We start from the raw sequence: 18,164 nt of genomic DNA, 5'->3' as shown, positions 1-18,164 counted from the left end.
GAAACAGATAACGAACACGGGTTACATGGGTAATTAGCTTAATCTGTAACACGATTTTTTTTCACTGCTGGTTTGCAGCGAGCTCGATCGTTAAGTACGAGGAACGGAAGCGTGGAGAATGTTTCGGTGAAGGAGATTGGATTGTTGAATGTTGCGATTTAATAATGGGTTAGATCGAGTCCATCGTAATATGCTCCGCGCATTGCTGTTTTATTCGTTACTCATCTCGTTTCCAACAAAACAAATCTACATATTCATCTATTTATATTTTCATTACACTGCTTACGTTACTCCGAATCATCCTCTCTATCAATCGAGCTCAACCTCGCTTAATTACCACATATTTTCTAACCACAAAAGAAGCTTTCCACATACGACAACGAGTATTACAATTGGCAAATTAAGAACGATGTATCAGAATCAGAAAACGGCGATTACATCATGAAAAATATTTCACGAAACAGCGAAGCACAGCGCCTTAAACCAGAAACACAGCTGCAAACACGAAATCGCTACGTTACCTCCCACGCTTTATGCAGATACCGCTCGACTCTCCAATTTCCCCTCTCCCTTTGCGCAACACACGACAGACCTTATTGATCGCAACGTTTCAAGCACATTACGATCAAACTATCGATCTTTCGTGAGCGCGTTAAATGTTTATATCGCGGCCACGCATTATTAAGCCGTGCGTACAACAGTCGCCTGGCCCCGTGCTCCATCGAGCCCGGGGCTTCAGCACCGTAATTCAAGCAGCCACTTCAGAGGCAACAGAACGGCCGCAACAATGCCCGTAACTGTAGATTCGAGGTAACTTTACACTCGAGTCCATTTTCTCGTTGCCCACTTAAGCTCGTTGCAACGTTCGCGCCCTGTCGGTCGAAGGAAAGGGTTCGTGACACGTGTTCGAATTTCCCTTAACGGCCATTGCACGCTTATGCTGTTCGACCACCCCGCGTACCAATTACCCGGAGGTAACTCGAGATACCATTACTCCATCGATGCAACGAAATCGCGACGCTCCTCCGTGAGGGTATCGTTAGGGAAATCAAGGAATCTAACAGGGACTTTGCACGCAAACGAAACACGGTTGCACGTGATTGTTGGTGCAGATTCGGTTGAAGATCCGATGGTGACACACGATAGTCTCGCTACGAAAGTTTAAAATAAACCATCCACAGTCTTCTGATAGTAAATGATCGTAAATATGGAGTACAAACTGGTATGAGAATATAGGCGATGAAGAGTCTGCACGAATGTTGAAGATGGAATTTTAAACGAGGTCTGGAGTTGCACGATAAAGGCACGAAGAAGATCGAATCACTCGATTTAATAAACATAAAATTTAAACTTTCTTCTTAGCACGTAACTGTAATTTCTAAATTTGAAATTTCATTCTAAAATGGACAACGTAAATTCAACTTTCCACAGTAAAACCATCCTTGGTACGAAATATTCTTCTCGAAAGAAGAGAAGATAGTATGAAATAAGATAACGCGTAACGAACGAATCAACATTTTGCTTCCATTGAAATATTACATTCTAACAGTAGTACTTCTTCGTGCCATTCCAGAACTTCCAGATAGATCCATCAAGCGTTTAAAAGCAACGAGAGAGAAGACCTTCCTTCGCTCCAACTTCACCGCTAAAATCATAACAATTACGGCGCTGCTCGCCGGAAGGAAGCGTCGTAATAACTTCTTACTTCGCGCAGCCTCGTAAAGATTAAAAAGGGGTGCGGAGGGAAGGGTCAAGGTGAGATAAAGCAAAATTAATAGCAGACCTAAATCCCTGCCCGGTGGATCTCCGCGAGTTTGCCTCACGGCTGGAAGAAAGAAGCTCGCAGAATTTACGTGGCTGTGAGCCAATGTAACGCGCGCAACGTTAATTTCAATTACTACCTGTCGAGAATTCCCGATAATTTTTAGGAGATTGGCGACGATTGTTGCATGAAATAGAATGGAGTAAGCTATACGAACATAAAGTGCACACAATTTCTGACTATCAACGTCTAATATAGAAAGTGTGCTGCTTTTTCACGTTCTTGCAAAGTTCCATTGAGATCGATGCGTAACGTCGGTGTTGCCCTCACACGTTGCTCGACAGGAACGAGATCGGCGTGAAGATCGGAGCGAACTTTCGAAACGTTCCTCGTGCGTGGCGACGCGTTAAATTAACACGCAGACTTTTCCATTAATAAAAGAGACCGCGTGTATGGTGACACGCGTTTCGAACGTGACAAACCATACGCGGTTACGTAATCGAAAATTGACGATTTTTACGACGAACGCCGTGGACCGGTTTTCATCGCGCTAGTCCACTCCAACACACGAGCTTTTAATTATTCCTAGATTCAAAACTGCTATATTTTGTTTCTGTTCACCGAATACTATGAGAAAATACGAAATAGTGTATAAAATATAGGCATAATACGAAATAGTGTATAAAATATAGGGGCGCCTGAAAACGAAATTTAGCTAAAATATATTTGACGAATCAATTTCTCAAGGCTTAAATTTACAAATAAAGGAGTTTGTATCTCGATAAACGAACAGTGTGAGTGGCAATTGCCACGCGAATCACGTACCATGCCCTCGTCTATCGAGGTGTCTTCTTCGAAGTAGCACTCGTCAGGTTCATCCGGTGTCAGAGCGGTAGGAGTTTCCGGTGACTCCTCCTTAATGTCCTGTCTCCTCATCCAGTCCATCTTCAAGACTTTTGAGCCTTCGGAGACCAGACCAGTTGATGCTTCTTCTCGATTCTATTCCTTACTCGTTTCCAACACAAGATCACATGTCTCTTCTCGAATTCGATCTTGTAGCACGAGATTAATGAAAACAACCGGCCGGATTCGTATGTCGAAATGGGAAACACTGAAACGAACTACAACGACCGCTTTCCTTATCGTTTATCACGAACCACGCTCCGATTACGCGGAAGCCACTCCGCCAGCGACTGTCACTGACATTTGCCAAATGTCAAAGCTTTTCGTGCCGACTATGTAATATATCCGTGACGCTAACGAGGTGTCGGGCTTCTCTCGTTGATCGAAGCTCCGATATACCGTGCGCACCGGGACCACGGATGCACACGTGCACCAATCGTGTATGCCCCGATAACGATGAACTCCAAAAAACTTATTCACTGTACGTTTCACTGTACGATGCGGTGAAATGATTTTGTCAGGAGAGTATAAAAACGATTTAGAAAAAAAAAGAATCCTCGTAAGGAAGTTTTCCGAAGTTGCGAAAAAAAAGTTGACACGATAATCCGTTTGAGAGAAAACGATCCTTCTCGTACGATAGTCACGAGTCAAACTGATCGACTAGATCTTTCAACATGAGGCTCTCTTATCGAGAGGAAAAACTCACACGCTATACGGCTCGATATCCAGAAGAGAACGCGTCGTTAATACACAGAGCGTACCGGCGAACCAAGAGATGATTGCGAGCGAGAGACAGACGCGCGCGCAGTCTCGCATGTGCACACGAGCGAGCCACGGCGGCGGTGCAGCTGCAACTGTGTGTGCAGGCCGGGAATGCTGGAGGTGGTATGGAGGCGGCTTGGTGGGCGCACTCTGTCTCGTCTCTGCTGCTGCCAGCCTTTTCTCGCTCTGTTTTACCTAGTCGTGCCTTGTCTGTTCTCTCCCTCTCTTTTCGACTGCTACTAAACTTTCTCTCTCGTATCCGTGAAAGCCCCATGCGTCGTTCACTCTCGCTCTTTTCGGTGAATCATCCGTCTCTCTTATGCTTTTCACCTTTTCGTTCCCCCTACCTCTCGTCTTTCTTTCCCGCTCGCTCATAGTCGCATCATATTTTCCGTCCCTCTCCGATGATTCGTCAGACCTAAGTCTATCTCTCTCTCTCTCTCTCTCTCGTTCGAGCCTCTTTCTCCGTTTAATTTCTTCTTTCTCCTCCTCGTAGTTTCGTCATCCCGTCTCGGTTCCACTCTAGAGCGTTCCGTGCACCTCTAGCGCCCTCTCTGTTCTCTATACGTTCTATGCCGCTGCTTTTGCGCCATCTTCCTCCCACCCTTTGTTGGCCTCGCGTTTTCCTTCTCCATTTCGTTCGTTTCTGTTTCTTTGGTAACTCTCGACCCCTTCGTCTCTCTCCCTCTGTTCTTCGTTTACCAGCCTTGTCGTATATATTATACCGCGACCACGCTGTCCTCTATATTTCGTACAGCTTCCCTCCTCGCTCCAGCACCACTCTATTTCCCCCGTCTATCCCGACTTCCTCTTTTCTTCTACCGCTATACTCCCGCGTTTCTGTTTGACCTCCCTTTCCGTCACTACGTTTTCCATCCTCTTTCACCGTGACTTTTCCTTTCCCGTGGCTGCACGAAAAACGTCAACTATATTCCGTAGCTGGACAGAGGCGAAAAAAGGAGGAAAGAGACGGGGTAAAAGAGAAAGGAGGAAAGAAGACGCGTAACGAGGGTGGCCAGGAATAATTTTTTCTCTTCCTCTTTCGTTTCTTAGCCTGTGCACACCGTCTCTGTTCAAGAGCAGCATCCCTGTTCCGTTTCTCTTCCTCTTGCTCATGTCCTTCATCCTCCCCCACCAGGAACTGTCTGTCTCTCTTCAACTCGATCCTTTCCTCCCTCTCCGCAGTTCCATGACCCCTTCCATTTCGTGTGGAGTCGCTACGAGCTACGAGTTCAGGGACGATCCGTTTTCAGTCGAGACCCTGGATCTAACGCCCCGAGGGATACCAGAAATAGCGACTTTCTTCTAGCGCCGGGGATTTCATTTTTTTATGCTTTGGTCGCGCGGGATCCACGATATAGATTCGTACAGAGAAACAAATTGCCGATAAGGAAGAATCGTTCGCGAGAAACCACCACTCTAGCTCAATATGGGTGACATTATTTATGAGATACAGATATAGCAACAATCTTATGGAAGAGGTAAGATCGGATGTTGGAATTCGTCCAGGTTATTAGCTCCTAGGTTGATGTAAATGAAGCTTTTGTTTAGTGAACGAAAGCATTCCTTAGCTCAGTAACGAAGAGCAAGATTGGTAACGAAATTATTAATTTGGATAAAAATTCTATGTAACGTTTATTAACGCGATCACTGATTGAAATTTTATATAAAAAATCTGTCAGTACACAAAATTAACGATTTGGCATAGAATGTACGATATTTCAAACAAATTGTAATAAATCTCAGTAAAAATTTATTATATATGGTATTACATTAAAGCGTTTGGAAAATATGAAATTAACATTCGAGAAGCGTAAATAAATAGCAATTCTACAGGAAAACCACTCTAGAGTAATAAAATAGAGTAATCAACAGCAATTAGAATAATCGATATTCCGGACCACCCCATGAATTCGTGAAATATTACGTAAGCCATGTAAATCACGCATCGCTGAATCGCAATGGACCGCGGTACATCCCTGAACTAGGTACCATCGAGAAAGAAAGAGGGACGATGAAAATGGCAAGTATGCCACGGTAAGAACGAGAAGAGCAAACCCAATGCTAGGGCACTTGAAGAAGCGAAATACCCTAGAAAAAGATGGACATAATTCGCAGGACGAAGATTGACCCTCAGTATCGTAACTAGGAAATGCATACGCAAAAAAGGTAGCCATATTTTCACACATTTATTATTGATTAATGTATAATACTACTATTTAGTTTCTATCTATTACTCGATAAATACAGATTTATTACATAGTTAACAAATAACCACCCACTTTATGTATATCATTATACAATCTCTTTATGTGATATTGTCAATCAATTAATAAAAGCAACTACAAATTTTCAAATTACGTTAAACAAAACATTTACTAACCTCTACTTCGTTTTACTTCCAAATTTTATGTATCTTCAAACACTCGAAGCACGAACAAATTCTCGATTAGCTTCGGTTACCCAAACTTTCGGAAGAACTTTCATCTAATCGAATAAGACAATTCTCTTGTAAAAGATTTCTTGTATAAAATATCGCTCTTGTACAAAAGATAAGAATACAACATAGAAATAACGCAAAATGGTGATAAAATAGACGAAACGAAAGGACAGACGCGCAGCGCCTCCAGTTAAGACGGCACTGGGCCGAACCACGAGAGAAAGGGACAGACGCAGGGAGAGACACGTGATGCTGGAACGTGTGTTAGTCATGGGTTGCCCATGGCAACCCACGCGGCTAATGTACGCGAGCATAGGCCGCGCTCGTTCAGGACAACGCTGCCTATATACGTACTGAGGGAACGTACGTATAGTATACGGCATACGTAACCCTGTAGGTTGTACTACGCGTACTACTACGCGCGTGTACAATGGAAAACGGGAGGTCAGGTTCGTGTGCGTCCACACACGTGGCCGAGTTAATTGATTTCGCCTCCTCGTTCGTTGCCACGATGTTGCCATTCGATCGGGGCACGCAATGAAACCGCGTTATCGTCGTCTACGTGCACCACGTAGCGACATCCTGACCACCGAATGGAGCCTTTCGGGTAGAAGGTAGAATCATACATGATACATGCAGACATTGGTAGATGAAACACAGTGTACGATATCGAGCCTGGCATTGAACTGGAAAACGATACTCTCGCGTTCTCCTGCTTCCTGTATATACATTGTATACGTATGTATGTGTATTTGCATTCGCTTTTTTCGAACTTCTCGACCGTGATGACGGTATAGCATTCGGATGTTATCGATATTGAAATATCATGGCTGCCATTCGATTACTATTCCCTGCTTTTTGAACAGCCATCCAATTTTTTTATTGATTTGAAAGCAAATAAGATTCTCTGTCGCACCCAATCAACGAGAAAACGCAAAATTCGTATAAATGTCCATTCCTCCTTTGTTCGTTAGCTTTCGCATCGTGTGTGTAATCACGTGCCGAAATGGGAGTAATTATCCGCGGGTGGAGAATCGAGCTCGCGTTTCATTTTAACACGCGAAGAATTTGGACTAGCAACCGCTGCAGCGAGGAGAATGCAGTCACACCGACAGTTACATCCTGGCGCAATCGTGCTGTGTGCACCAATTAACAGCGCTCGGCGCCGTAATCTGGGATACCGTGGTGCATGCAAAATGCATTCTACCAGCCGCACACTCTCGCCGCTGCTGGACACGGACGATCGTTATCGCTTGATTATCGGTCGTTGGTAATAGCGGCTTTCCAGGAACCGCGTCAGGAAGAAGGCTCTTGATAATTTAGCTTACTGCGATCGCTTCGAGAAAACGGGAACTGTTCTCCCGATTACGCAATGCGCTTATCAATATCGTCTTGTCCGGGGATAAAGGGAAAGCCAATGTTCGATTTCACATTTTATCTCATTTTATTTCATGAATAATGTACTTTTTTATTTTACACTACTTGAATAAGTCAGCCTCTAGGGTCAAGTCAAACCACGACTACCGTTAATTGAAGGACTGAAAAATAGTATTAAATATAGAAATAAACCTTTCAAAAGACTCATATCCCGTCTCTTCACAGGAAATAGCTGTTAAACGATTTAAATTCTCGATATAAATTATCGAGAAATAAGAACCGTTAATATAAAATCAATTATCAAGCTACGAACCATTTAATCTGATCCATTTCTCACGGCTCGCTATTAAAAATGGTCATATCGCGTATGATTATCATGTCCGCGTGACATCTACAAGGAACAACGAGCCCATTTCTCGTCGTTGCATTATCCTGAAAACTCAACCAGGCCACACGAACGGCCGCGAACACATATACAAGAACACACATACAAAGCAACGAGGCTCTGCACATAAACGAAACAACCGATCGGCGAAGAAAGGAAACGCAAAGCGGGACACGGAGCGAGCAATTGTGCATTAAATTGAAACAGGCCACGAGTAAAGCGTTCCCGTGGCATTATGCTCTGGCGTCCTATGCGTTTCGCGCGTATCCGAGGGCTGCTCTCGCGCGCACTCGCGCGTCGATACGCGTAAGTCATGATTGCCGGTGTTCACGGAACGACATGCTGCCCATTAAACCCCACCAACGCTGCCCGGGACGAGTTGAATGCACCTAGAGAAGCCCGACCTCGTGTTTCTCGAACGATCTCAGCGACCATACGCGTGGGAGTTTACAAGAAATTCGTGGCCCGGACGAGATAGGTGCGAATGGAAACAATGTGTCGAAATCTCCGAACTCTTCTCACGGAGCAGCTTCACACTTGTATCTTTCTCTCGGTGTGCTCGTTCCTTCGCGACAAGTTGCCAGGTTGGTTCGCGTGTGCCACTTTTCAGGCGAGCTAATGCGCTTCCTAGGTTCTTCTCGCTTTCGATGCCGACGGTACCGTTCTCGCGAACGGTCCACGCTCGTGTGTCCCCCGATATCGACAATATGGCGGGTAGCTGCCGCTCGTAGCAAAGATACTTGACGGTATAATGATCGGCATTTTCAGGTACAAATGAAAAATGGACAAGATTCGATGACGTTCAATGCGAAGCTTTGAGCTGCTACACCTACCTGTTTCATTTATATTTTGCTTGTTTTTGCGAATTTATGTTAAGAATTATGTAATATAATTTATAACTGAGTGAAATTAGAGAAAAAGCTTGATGAAAGACTCATACATCTTTGTGCTAGTAAAACATTAACGGGTATTTTTCAGCTAAAGTTTCGAATTCGCAACATTTTCTACAACAGCCTTTTTCTTTGTCTTAACCTCAAACCGACATATTTAATCAACGTCAACGTCAAACAACCGGCAAATTTAAATTCAACCTATAACCACTCCCAGTCAGGAGAAAAAAATCACAAAACTTCGGAGACACGACGTTAACAAATCCCACGAATTCGTCGGGTTGTCGAGAATCGTGTAAAAGTGTTCTTCGGGAGAACGAAGAAGTACGTCGTTAATTTTTAACCGGTGGTGCCGGTGCTGTAACCACTGTGACTGTTCCATGGAGCTGGCCAGCTCATGGTCTGAGTTTCGGACCTTTGAAGTCGTCGGCTGACGCAAGAGGCAAAAGTTCATCTCGAAAGATTTACATCTCGCAGAGCGGGAACAGGCAAGGTATGAAGCAACGACTACGAGAGAGAAAGAGAGGTAAGAGAGAAGAGGGTAAAGAAATAAACGCCGCACGAGCTTACCGAGGCCAAAAGGGTCCCTGGGAAGCGGAGGCTATCCCACGACAGGACCTTAGCGTCCTTTCAGGAGTCCCTCGCCGCTGCACTGGCCAGTCAAGAAAACCAACGAGATTCATCGCGTTCGACGTAAGATATCAGAAAAGAAGAAATTGGAAAATTATACTCTCAGAATTTATCGAAATTACATGCAACGATAACGTATCATAGAAGTTTCTCCAAGTCACCAAAGCCACCGATTATAATCGATTTCATAATAAATAACCTGAAGAAGAGTCGTACCATTTTGCACATCAATGAAGCTATAGATCTCGATCCCAAGAATTTGCTAGCGTGCAGATGGTCGTATCAACTAGCACGAATCGAGCGTAACAATTCATTACAGTTCATTGTGCGAACAATTTTTCTAGCAAATACCAGCAAGATCGTGTAGCTTCTGCAAAGAACGTTAGACAACCGCGTTCATCGTTTTTGTTATCCGAGTTTAGAGGCGAGTTTAACGAAATATGGAAGCATGAACTCGATAGTTTACTGCGGCTGAGAATTCTGCAGCAACGTAGATCGTGCCTCGTCGCTGGTGTCGCTGGGATTAAATGGAATACCTGCACCGACCACGCCCAATGAAATGCGCATGTGGGCCCGATTTAACCTCTCCTAGAATCGTCATACACGTTCGCCAACCTTTGTGCAGTTGTAACAGACTTACGCGATTGTTGCCGCGGCCAAGTTTACCAGAGAGTTGCCCTGTAACACGTACGAACGCTGTTGGACGCTTTTTAATGTTTCTTTCAACTGTGCTCGAATTTTTCCTCTCGTTCTCCACGCCGGGAAACTGCATACGTGAAACGGAGCCTGTTGAAACAGGGTGAATAATGTAAATTAAACAGAGAACGCGTTTCGTTTCCTCTTTCGTTGGAGAACGAAGAATAGACGGCGGAAAACAGTCGCGTTTGAAAGTCGTAACATTTGAATTGGAGCCTGAAATCTAACGTAGGAAGTCGTATGCTTACGGTTTTATAAATAAATTTGATCTGTGTACTGTTCAAATCAGAAAATTTGTAATTTGAAATTTCGTAAATAGGCTTTGAGATTGAAACGAAATACAAACCTTTGAGTTACAAAATTTGCAACTGTGAAATTTCATTTGAAAGTTTTAATTCTAAAGTTTGAAATTTAAACTTGAATTATATAAACTTGAATAATTTAAGTATAGATTAAAGCTTAAACGCTCGTCCACGAGTTACCCTCTGCAAACGCCAAGATCCAAATTTTTGATATGCAAAATGTCGAGACTAACGAGAATGTAACGCAAGAAGAAGCGCCGGTATCGTTTTCAGAGTCTCTGTCCCGTTGCCGGATAAAGTAACGTTCCTGGAAACTAGGCGACGCCAATAGTCGAGGGAATTCCTTTCAACGAGCCAACAGAGAACAGCCGGCACTTACAGCATCGGCTCTAATTAGCGGTAATTAGAAGAAGCTTCGCGAACGGCGCCACAAATTGAAACCGGCGTAAACCAATCTAGAGGATGCCGTGCGAGGTAAAGAACGCTCCAACGAATCGAGTCAAACGAATCGCTGGCCAGTAATAAAATTGCATTTTGTGCGATGCTTCGTTTCGGACTAGACTTTCCGCTTTGCTCTAATTCCGTATTTTTTGAACTTTTTTAAATTAAATTCTACGTATATTCGATATTGACAGTATCGTACGTCTATTTTCTCTATAGAATATCGATATAGAACACGATGTGATTACGTTCTGGAGAAAAAAAAAAAAAAGGAGAGCAGCCTTTCTTTCGTTGTTCTCCGGCGTAAAAAGCAACGGTTTAAGAACGCGTTGTTGCGCAACCCTCGGCAACAATTGAACTGCAGAATCGCGTTATCGGCGAAAGGAAAAAGCCGAGTCGACTGGTTTAACGACGGCGTGATAACGAAATATAGGGCGCGTCGCTACGATGGAAGTTCGTCGAACCGTGGTTTGTAGTTACTGGTGTTCGTCAGCGCTAATAGAACGATCCGCGTGCTAGATCTTGCGGCGATTGCGCAATTTTCAAGGGAACGCCGCGCGGTATCGTCGAGACGTTAATAGAAGGTTACCGGAAGAAAAGCGGGAAGAAACGCATTTAGAGGCGTCTCGTGTAAATCTACGAGAAAGATCTGGGAACGGGATCGATGATATCTGTTGCCGGTTACGGAGATTGGCAAGCTTCGCTTCCCCTTAGGCGAGAATAGTTGCCAGAAGCGTTCCTATTATTATTAACGTCCTGTTATGAATTGTATAAGTCAATGTATTATTATTGCGGTATATCGAATAAAAATAAGTAAAACGTTTCTATAGAATACAATAGGATAACTGCGATAAGTCACAGAACTAGAACAGGTAGTACCGTTTTCAAGCGAATCCAGGTAACAAAAAAGCTATTTCTACATTCGATTCAATTATTCTCTACCACGCATATTCATTTCCATTCCTCTAAAAATGTTCATTCACCTGCAATTCGGACTTCTTAAGACGTAACGAAACGACATCATCTTCCTCGGATCATCAAAAACTTGTTTCCATAATTTTATAAGTTATTTCCTTAATTCCATAGCACCATATACCATCCTTGTATGGCTGAAAAGAGTCGTAACAGGTCCTTAAGACCGTCAGGAGGCACAAATCGGACCGGCACGATGCGCAAGAATGCGTCGAGATATTTCGCGGGTACTGGAGTGGGAGGTGGAATTCCAACGAGAGGAGAAGACCGCGTCGGAGAAGAAAACGAAGATGAAGAAGAAGAAGAAGGAGAAGAAGACGAAGAAGAAGAAGACGAAGAAGAAGGGAGGAAGAATGGGACGAACAAAAAGAGCGAACAAAAGCGGACAGACAGGGAACGAACCGGGCTGACCGGGTACACAAATTGCCAGCGAGATGAAATCGCTTGTTCTCCAGCGCGTTTTACCCTGAAGGGGTGAAAAAACTGTCCTCCGTGGAGCGAATTCGATCGTTGTTCACGATATATTTCAACTGGGTTTCCTGGTTCTATGCTCTTCGACTATGCGAGTCGAACGAACTATTGAAAACTTCTCGTTGGACGTTGAATAGTGAAAGGCAGTGGCGATTACTTGGCAATGAAGGCCGTTGAAAAAGTGCTACGGCAATTATAGAAATCGAGTCGAGACCGTTTCCCTGCACTTCTGTGGAAGAAGAGAGGTGGAGCGAGGTGAAACACGTACCACAAAGGTGTCGGTCGAAAAACCTTAACGGAATTACGTTAACCAAGCCGAGCAACAAATTTTCACGCTGTTAGAATTTTGTTTTGTCGAAATGGAATCTGTTTCTTGCTCGTGATCGATTTTCTTGCTGCTCAGAAGCCAAGAGGATATTTATAATATTAGCAGGCAATTGGATTTTGATCATATTATTCTACGCAGACAATATCGTTTATGCGAATTCGTAATTTTAAGCACGCGATTAAACAAATAGAACGTAAATTGTTTCATCTCCAAAATATCATTCCGAGTACCTTAGTTTTGATCTATCGTAGATAAATTACATATATCACGATGATGAAGCTGAAAATAAGTAAAACGATTCGATACAGTCATGGAAGATCTTGAAAGGGAAAGAGGAAATTTTCTTTTCTTCTAATTTTTCCGTGAGTTCTATTAGAAGAAGTTTCAGCTTCGTAATAATCGCAACTCGCCAATGACCCGTGCTCGAATGGAAGGCGTTCAGACACTATACGACCCTCTCATTAATGCTGCAAACAAACGAGGAGCAACGAGCAAAGAGCTTAATCCGGGACAATACCGGAGGCTGCGGTAAAGGAATCAGAGCTGGCCGGTCTCCGGAGACGCCGAGTAGATTTCTTTTCGTAAAAAGACTCATCTCGCGAAGAATCCTGGTTTTACAGCGTTAGAAAGCTCATTCGGATCGCGTTGTTTCAACGGTATCCTTCATCGCTCGTCTTCTCGTCAGGTAATTCTCTCAAGTGGACAAAGAACAGCTCGCTTTCTCATTATCTTAAAAACCCTTTCTGCGGTATTCCAACACCAACGTGCTCCTAGCGATCCGTTCGCTATCCATCAGGTTGGACCGCGAATTCTATCCCGGCGACGAAAAGCCCTCGAGAATCCGTCCGGAAAAAGAGGTCGGGACGACAAAGGATTTCTAATGGACGGCCGAGCACCCAGAGGACGCCTTATAAGGCGAACATCTCGAGAAGGTGGCTTGCACAGCCTCCTTTTGGTCTTTCTTCTCCCTTTCCTTCTTTCTCTCACGAGTATCTCGTGGCGACTTCTGCGAGTGGTCGCAGGCGCCTCTCGGTGGCCGGATTTAGACCGAAAAAGGAACACCGGGAGTTTCGGGAAGACGACGACAAAGACGATGAACACGATGGAACCGGCACCGAGCCACCAAGCTCATCGTGACCGGATCCCCTGATCCACCGATCGATACCATCCCAGCCCCCGTCCCCCTGCTTACTCCGTATTTTGCCCCGAAACGATCGTGTAACCAGGAATCCGCCGAGCTTCTTGGAAGACGTGCCGAATTTCTGCACGATGCAACGTGTAGCTAGCCTCGTTGCCTCGTTCGCTTTACCTGTTTTACTCTTTTCACATTTCTCGGACGCCTTTTTCGTGGTTAAGTATGTTACATTGGAAGGTTGTTGGAGGTATGCTGGTTCCTCGAGCACGAGCTTCGTATTTCTTTATTAGTTTCTTTATTAGTTCTGCAATATGTTTCTAAAAGAAACAAGGGTTAGAACATTTACACGTTCGTAACAGTTGTTTCAGTTTGATTTATATTATCGTTCTGAATATTTATAATTGGATCGCCCTATCGATGGTGTCCGACAAACAAATTAATCTAACAGAACGTCGAAATAGCTACAATTCTCAACCTCAGAAATCCAGCAAAGTGTAGACAATGGCCCGTGAATCAGCTGCAAATCAGCCGACTCCCCTAAATGCGTGCAAGTTGCTTCGACTGGAAACAAGTAGCCGGATTGGCAAAGGCCATCAGGAGGGTGTTAGCCGCGTAAATCGCACGATTAGGATTAGCCGGAATCTGAATCGGCAAATCGACTCGAATCGTTCGTCGATTGCTCTCGCCTCTCGCTTCCAAACAAATCGATACCACCCCGACCGTTTAAACACGCTTCGATCGCTCTTGCAATCGTGTCCGGGCACGGCGTCGTAAATTATGCAATGAAACGCACATGTACACGCCAGCCGGACTACGTCGTCGCGTGCATACATATGTAAACGACGTAAAGCGTTCGAATTCACGTATGTAAATTGGAAAAGACGATTCGAGACCTTTGAGGGACAATCGATTGACCGGCTCGAAGCTTCTTATTGTCGGATAGACATGAATACGGAGCAAAATGCAGGTAGATCTGGAATATAGTGTTCCTTGGAATTTTCACCAATCGGTGAAACGGGGTGGATCATCGAGAATTACAATTCCGGGAATCGATCGACGCGTCTTCGATGAATATCTTATGTAGGTTATGTAAATTTAGAGGAGCTGACCTAACTTAAATTGATAGTTTTCGGCTGAAGCAATCTTGCAAGTACCGTAATTTTGTTGTATCGGAGAAATTTTAAGCGTGTATGAATTTTAGATTACGACCAGACTGCGAATATTTATGCAAATTTCTGTTTTCTTAAATTAAAAAAAATCGAATCTAACCAGAGATTCGTTTCAGCTGTTAATTATCCTGACGGGTACTACGATATGGATATTTTGTACATTTTTGTACATTATGTACATTCTACGTATTCGTGTAACATTACATTTTCTATAAATGCTTTATTTATAAAAAAAAAAGAAAAGTAATTTTGCATAGGGAATACACCAGAAAAGTAGATAAAACGTTGTACTTGCGTCTAGAAAGATTGCTCTCGTAAATTGATGTTTGCTTCTGAGTGGAACACGATGTCTTTGAGTGGTGATTTTACTAAATTTATCTAATCGTCTCGCGGGTAGCAGCTGTTACATGGTCGAAGTCGTTTATCCAAGTTCAAACAGCTGCTTTCGAACGATGGAAACACGAAAGAGTCACCGATGTTACGAGGATTGATGCAGAACTATAAAGCGCACCTGATCCTAAATTGGTGCGACATTCAAACAAATAAAACCAATTCTATACGGTAGAATGTTAACATTTTCGTCGTATAAAATTTGTAAATTAAGAGATAATCCTTCGAATCCTTTCTCCAAAGAATTAACAAAAATTTATTAACCGAAGCGTCATTTCGAAAAATCGATCTATGACGGATAAATCGAGAGTACCGATTAATATTTCGATGATAATTATCGATGAACCAGGACACCGTAAAGAGCAACAAATCGCGAACCAAATCCTTCGCTGTATCGAGATAGGCTTTATTGCGATAGAAAATAGCGCGACTCATGCCGCCACGTAGCAGCGCCGAGTAACGAATCGCGACACAAGATCGCGCGCGTTTATGGCTTACCGTGTGCAGAAGATCCCTGAGATGCGAGGATCGAGCCGCCACCCTCGAGGACTTTGTTCTCCGGACCGTGACCAAACTGCCCTCCTTCATCGACAAGATTCTAGGCATCGTATTGGATCTGACCAATCGATACTCATCTCCTGGATGCCTCCTCTTCTTCCTGAACGAGCCGCACAACATTTTCGATCGATATTCGCTCGTCGTTTAAAAAACAAAATAGTCACTCTGTTCGAGGATCATCGATCGAATCTGCCCTTCGGATGAGAAAAGAAAAAGAAAACGATCGATCGAAGCCTCTTGGTAGATATTTGGGCGATCGTGTGTCGCCACGATTCCTTTCGCTCGTGTTCTTTAGCCACGAGAATGTTCACGAAACGTACGTCGTTCACCGTTTCCTCTAACTGTCCGGACAGGTTAATGCCACTGTCGCAAACTGGTCCTCGAGCGAATTCACGTCCCTTTAACCGGTTGCAAACGTGCTGACTGATACGCTCCTGAGATTCCTATGTTACATCCACACGGACACGACCATACACACAGTGGCACCGAGGAAACCGAATATTTTTTCTCACTGCTACAGCAGCATGGCGCCGCGTACAGATTCCTGCATCTATTTAACTGTCTCCTCCGGCTTCACTCGCTTAACCAACCCTCTTCTCGCCTCTTTTATTTCTCGATGCTCTCTTCTGCTCCTCTAAATCGTGCTCCCTCCGCTTTCGGCATCTCTTTGCGTCCACCGTGCCACTCTCTCGGCTCCTTCCTTCTTTCTCTTTTCTCTCCTCTCGGTCTGCTTCTCGCTCTGTGCACACCCTCCCCTCTTCCCCGACAGTCGACCGACCTCCTTCGCTCTATCACGGCACCCACGTACTAATTAACAGCCGACGACGCGTACGCGACGTGCACGTCCCGCTCCACGAGCGAGTCTGACGCGGGTACGGGGTGATCGACCGGTAAAAGGAACTGGTCGGATCGATCTTCGGATCGACCGTGACGATCGCTCGAGTCTACCTCCACGGGATTCACAAATGGGTACACGGCTTTAAAATAGTAGCCTTTTGTCACGGCGACCCTGCAGACACTGGATCCTTCTCCGACTTCGAATCCTCTTCAACAGGTCTTTGATACTTTTGATATTCGATGTTCTTCCTCGTACGAGTCGTTTCTCTTTATTCGTCGATTAAATTAATTCATCCTCTGATCTTTCTTCGTCAATGGTCTCTTACGGTTTCAACGATTGGCTCGCAATAATTAGCTTTCGTTGAGAGACGAACACGAGTCCTTTGTGGTGTCTGTAGGTCGTACGCAATCTCAGACGAGATCTTTTTCGGATGACCGATTTTCTCCACGGGTAATCAGATCTCGATCGCGTACACGCGGTGATGCGTTCACCTGTTGTGTACCAGCCACCCTTGGCGGATCGCTCGATGCTTAATTAACGGAATCTCAGCCAGCTCGAGTCGCAGTGAGAGCCGAGAGTCGACTGAAGGCATAAGGCTCCGGTTGTGGTCGTCGAAGGAACCCCACCACGTTGATTTCAACAACACCCGGCACCCAGCCCGACCGGACGACCTGGTCGCGTGGCGCTCGGCACAGATACGCAGTGTTTCTCAAAATCCTCTCCTTTTCGTTCTTGCGAACCGATTCAAACCTCCACACTTTTCCAACAAATCTCGGTTATCTTTTCTAGACGACAGTTTACGAGCTTGTAAAATTATCGTTATTGACGATCGAGTGTATTTTTAGAAATTTCTCGATCAAAACACAAGGTTTATGACATTCTTCATAAAATTTTTGTCTCTTTCGCCTCTTATTTTACTTCTGTAACGCGTTAACGTAGATCTGCTGATATCTTTCGTTTAATTCCGAGTTGCTCTGCTCTCCCTCTTCTTTCTTCTTTGTTCTTAATTCGTCACAATCGATGATCGATCAATAAACGTCGTCGCAAAAGATCACGAGGCATCGATATCGCGAATCTTAACCAAGTTCAAAGATCCTTCTTCCACCGATGTAGACAATACAGCTCGTTCCATTTCCTCTGAGAAACTCCTCGTTACACAACGAAACGGTTCGCAGCAGGCACACCTATAGGCGAGATAACCTCCAAGGACTAGTTCTACGATACAGAAGAAAAAAAAAAAAGAGGAAGTATCGCGATCCGGGTGACCCAGTTTGCGCTCTTGAATTTCAGAACAGACGTTCTTTCGTATTTCAAGGTTGCATTGTGGCGGCGTCGTCAACGATACCATCTAATTCGCCAATCTTTCAGCTTCTCCGCAGCTTACGCTGTAACGATCGCGCAGCTCAAATTTTTCATCGCGAACCTGATCTTCGTCGACTCATCTTTACCAGGGATGCTGCTAGGTTCTTGAATTTGATGTGTTCGTAGAAAATTCCAAGGCACAGATACTCTTACTTTGTACATTTTTGCATCTTCCATAACTACACGGAGATTCATATTCTAATAAGCGCTAGTTTTGCAAACTTTGCTGAAAACGAGAAAACAAATGCGAAATACAAAACCGAATCCCCTGCATCTTCTCTTTTACATCTCTTCGTTCTTGGCTACGATTGAACAGAATATTGCAGAAAAATGTCTTCCTTGAAATCTGCATG

The 18,164-nt window shown here is 44.3% G+C and overlaps 1 protein-coding gene across 2 annotated transcripts in view; it reads right to left on the bottom strand.

The window, feature by feature from the left end:
- Positions 1–18,164, bottom strand: part of LOC138185319 (ras-associated and pleckstrin homology domains-containing protein pico) — a 146,463-nt gene that overhangs the window by 64,875 nt on the left and 63,424 nt on the right. The window contains exon 1 of one of the 2 annotated variants that reach the window (XM_069124194.1): positions 2,588–3,409. The exons of the other annotated variant lie outside the window; for it this stretch is intronic. Within the exon in view, the coding sequence (XP_068980295.1) occupies positions 2,588–2,707 (120 nt within the window). The 5' untranslated portion in view covers positions 2,708–3,409. Of the gene's footprint in view, positions 1–2,587; positions 3,410–18,164 lie in introns of those variants that run through there. 2 annotated transcript variants of the gene reach the window in all.

This window comes from Bombus flavifrons, chromosome 11, assembly GCF_040668555.2.
Source record: "Bombus flavifrons isolate JBK064 chromosome 11, iyBomFlav1_principal, whole genome shotgun sequence".
Lineage (NCBI taxonomy): Eukaryota > Metazoa > Arthropoda > Insecta > Hymenoptera > Apidae > Bombus > Bombus flavifrons.
The sequence above is the reverse complement of the archived record's forward strand: the minus strand, read 5'-3'. Positions and strand labels throughout refer to the sequence as shown.